This window comes from Sinocyclocheilus anshuiensis, unplaced genomic scaffold (assembly GCF_001515605.1).
Source record: "Sinocyclocheilus anshuiensis isolate Anshui unplaced genomic scaffold, SAMN03320099.WGS_v1.1 scaffold551, whole genome shotgun sequence".
Classification (NCBI taxonomy): domain Eukaryota; kingdom Metazoa; phylum Chordata; class Actinopteri; order Cypriniformes; family Cyprinidae; genus Sinocyclocheilus; species Sinocyclocheilus anshuiensis.
Window position 1 is genome coordinate 142028 of NW_015548222.1, and position 2829 is coordinate 144856.

Consider the following 2829-nt stretch of genomic DNA (forward strand, 5'->3'; position numbering starts at 1 on the left):
TGCCTGATACGCCTGAAGCACCGCCATCATGTGCAACGAAGCGACAGCCTGACCTGCTGCTGTGTATGCCCTGCCATTTAAGAGAGATGTATCCTGAAGGGGCTTAGATGGCAAGGAGGGAGTCTTAAGAGAGGATGTCTCACCCATAGAGAGCAAGCTAGCCAGCGTCTCTTCTACAGGGGGCATCTTCTCATAGAGATCTCATGAGATCCTCTCATTTCGCGCATCCCCTCGATGTTGGCATAACTCGTATGCTGGAACCGCAGCATCATATGACCCCTTTAAACTCATCTGCCAGATCCGCCTGCGATCCCCACGAGGTCATTCTCCTCCGTGCCTCAGCAGCGGCGGGTCCTGAACCGCGGGGAGCAGACGGCTGCCCCTCTCTCCTCAAAAAGAGAGACAAACGAGAGCGGAGCTTTTTCATCGAAAAACGCTCACAGTTAACGCAGATTGCCCCCTCGAGGACATTGTGTGCCTGCTCTTCGCCCAAACAAGACGCAAATATCGTGTGTCATCAGGTTTCAAATAAAATGAAGACGAAGAAGAGAATGACGTGTTCTCCCGGCGCCTATTTACACTATAGTCGCACCAGTAGTGACGTCATGGGCTGTTGCCGGCCAACATGTTGTTGGTGTTTTTTGAATGTATGCTTCAGACACGGGTCACGACGAGGCGTTCCCCATAGCGACCCCTAGAGGACGCAGTTCCAAGTTCCCTTGAAAGGGAACTAAAGTAAAAAAGTAAAAAAATAATTAAAAAACTATCATATATGCTTTATTTACCTTTGAGGTCCACTTAGAATGGTTTAGCATGGCGCAGCATTGGCATCTATAATTCAGGTTATAAATTCATAGTTAATGTGAAAAGTGTAGTGGTTGTGAAGGTGACAATGATTTAATGATGATAATAATATTTGCATAAACATACAATTACCCATCTGGATGAATCCAAAGAAATAAAAGTTTAGATTCTCATGCAGCTGTCACATTTACGTTCTGTTTTCAAGAACGTGTATGTTGATATGTATTTCTGCTTCGTTTGGTTCTGTGTCTTGTTTGTCACCTTGTTTTCCCCCAGTGTACGTATTTATAGCCCTCAGTTTTCAGTTGTAGTTTTCCAATCTCATTGTAACATTGGTTAGCTTTAGCTGTCCCTGTACTCCAATGAACACAAGTCTATAGTGAGGCATTACTAATTAAAATGAAAGCAATACCCTGTATTTCTCAATGTCTTAATCACTTAAATGACGTGACTAATTTTGAAAAATCAAAATCAGAATTTTCACCTACAGATTATATTCAAATAAGGCAACTTATATTTTCTTTCATACATTTTGAGAACAGCTTACTCTCACTAAGAACTGCTTACTCTCATCTCTTCAAGTCTGCATGGAATGAAAATTTATGTTGTAAAACTCAATGTGAATGATTAATCCATATCAGTTTCATTTTTTAAAAATAAAAACATTGTAATCTTTTATCAAAATGGCATCTTCCATTGAGAATGACAGATTTTGTTTCATTGTGTCTTTTAATTATATTAAAATGCTGTGGCGTGTGTCCGAGAGACTGTGCCACTGATTATATTTTATACACAAAATTAAAACAAGCTAGATCTACATTCGGAGGATAATTTATGTGTTCTCATATCGCCCAGCCCTAAACAGGTACCTAATACAGTTTTAACTGCTTTTCCCTTGATTTTTTTTTTCTCACAATTTGCCTTTAAAAAAAATATATATAATATCCGTAATATTCATTATGCTTCTTCCATATTACAAATGACTGGCGAGCCAAGTTTTCAGAAATGTTGTTGTTGTGGGGTTTTTTTTTCTGAAGCTTAGTTTTGATATATGCTGCACAAAAATATGTTTTGACTTGTGAAGATATGTTTACACTATACTGCTTAATTATTGATTCCTCCTGATTCCTCCCCCTTTCAAGGAGTTGAAGTAATATTTAGTCCATGAAAAAATGCTTTTGTCTTTTTGCTTTGACATATGTGACATGTGAGTGCAGCCTGAAGCAGTTTTTAATCTTTGTATCTTTGAGGCCTTTTCCTCCTGATCCCATACACTTAGCGCTGACAGGGTGATGAGATGTTTGCCTGAATTTCTGCTCTGTTTTTTCCAGATCTGACAGATGGATCTTCCACTCAAAAGCAAATGGTGTTTGGAGTGGTGACAGCCATTGATCTCCTCAACTTTGTGACGGCTCGAGAGAAAAGAGAGAGATCTGTGTCAGAATCAACAGATGAATACTGAAGGCATTAGAGCACTTCCTGTCCTAATCTGAATGTGATGCACTACAAAGAATCATAATGTTAAAGCTATAGATGTCATTATAGTTATTGCACCTAAATTTGGGCAGTAGGATTGGGTGGCATTGCTTCTTAATATTATATTTCTTGCTTATCTTTTTTATAGCCAATAATTATGTAAACGTTTACAAATGTTGTTAACAATTATTAACAAATCTTAAAGGGATAGTTCACCCCAAAATGAAAATTCTGTCATCATTTACTCACCCTCATGTCGTTCCATTATTATTTTTGGGTGAACTATCCCTTTAACAAATTATGTTTAAGGGCAAAACTGGGTCTAAAATTATGTTTTTACTAATAATTTACATCACTGGATATAAATACTAGTTACTGGCCATGGATGTGTATTTCGCATTGTATTATTCCAAAACTATTTGTTTTAGTCAATGTGACAATTATTGCGGTTTGTTTTTTTGCATATTTTTACAAACGGTGCTGACAAAAAGTCAGTGTCTCACTGTATTCTGTGCTAAAGCTGCATCTGTCACAAAAAACGAAAAAGTG

General features: G+C 38.1%; 1 protein-coding gene across 2 annotated transcripts in view; it reads left to right on the forward strand.

Annotated features, from left to right (window-relative positions):
* Positions 1-2526, forward strand: part of LOC107654262 (cystathionine beta-synthase-like) — a 20507-nt gene extending 17981 nt beyond the window's left edge. For both annotated transcript variants that reach the window (XM_016441277.1, XM_016441278.1), the window contains exon 15: positions 2136-2526. In XM_016441277.1, coding sequence (XP_016296763.1) covers positions 2136-2266 — 131 coding nt within the window. In that variant the 3' untranslated portion in view covers positions 2267-2526. The remainder of the gene's footprint in view (positions 1-2135) is intronic.
* Positions 2527-2829: the final 303 nt, after the last annotated feature.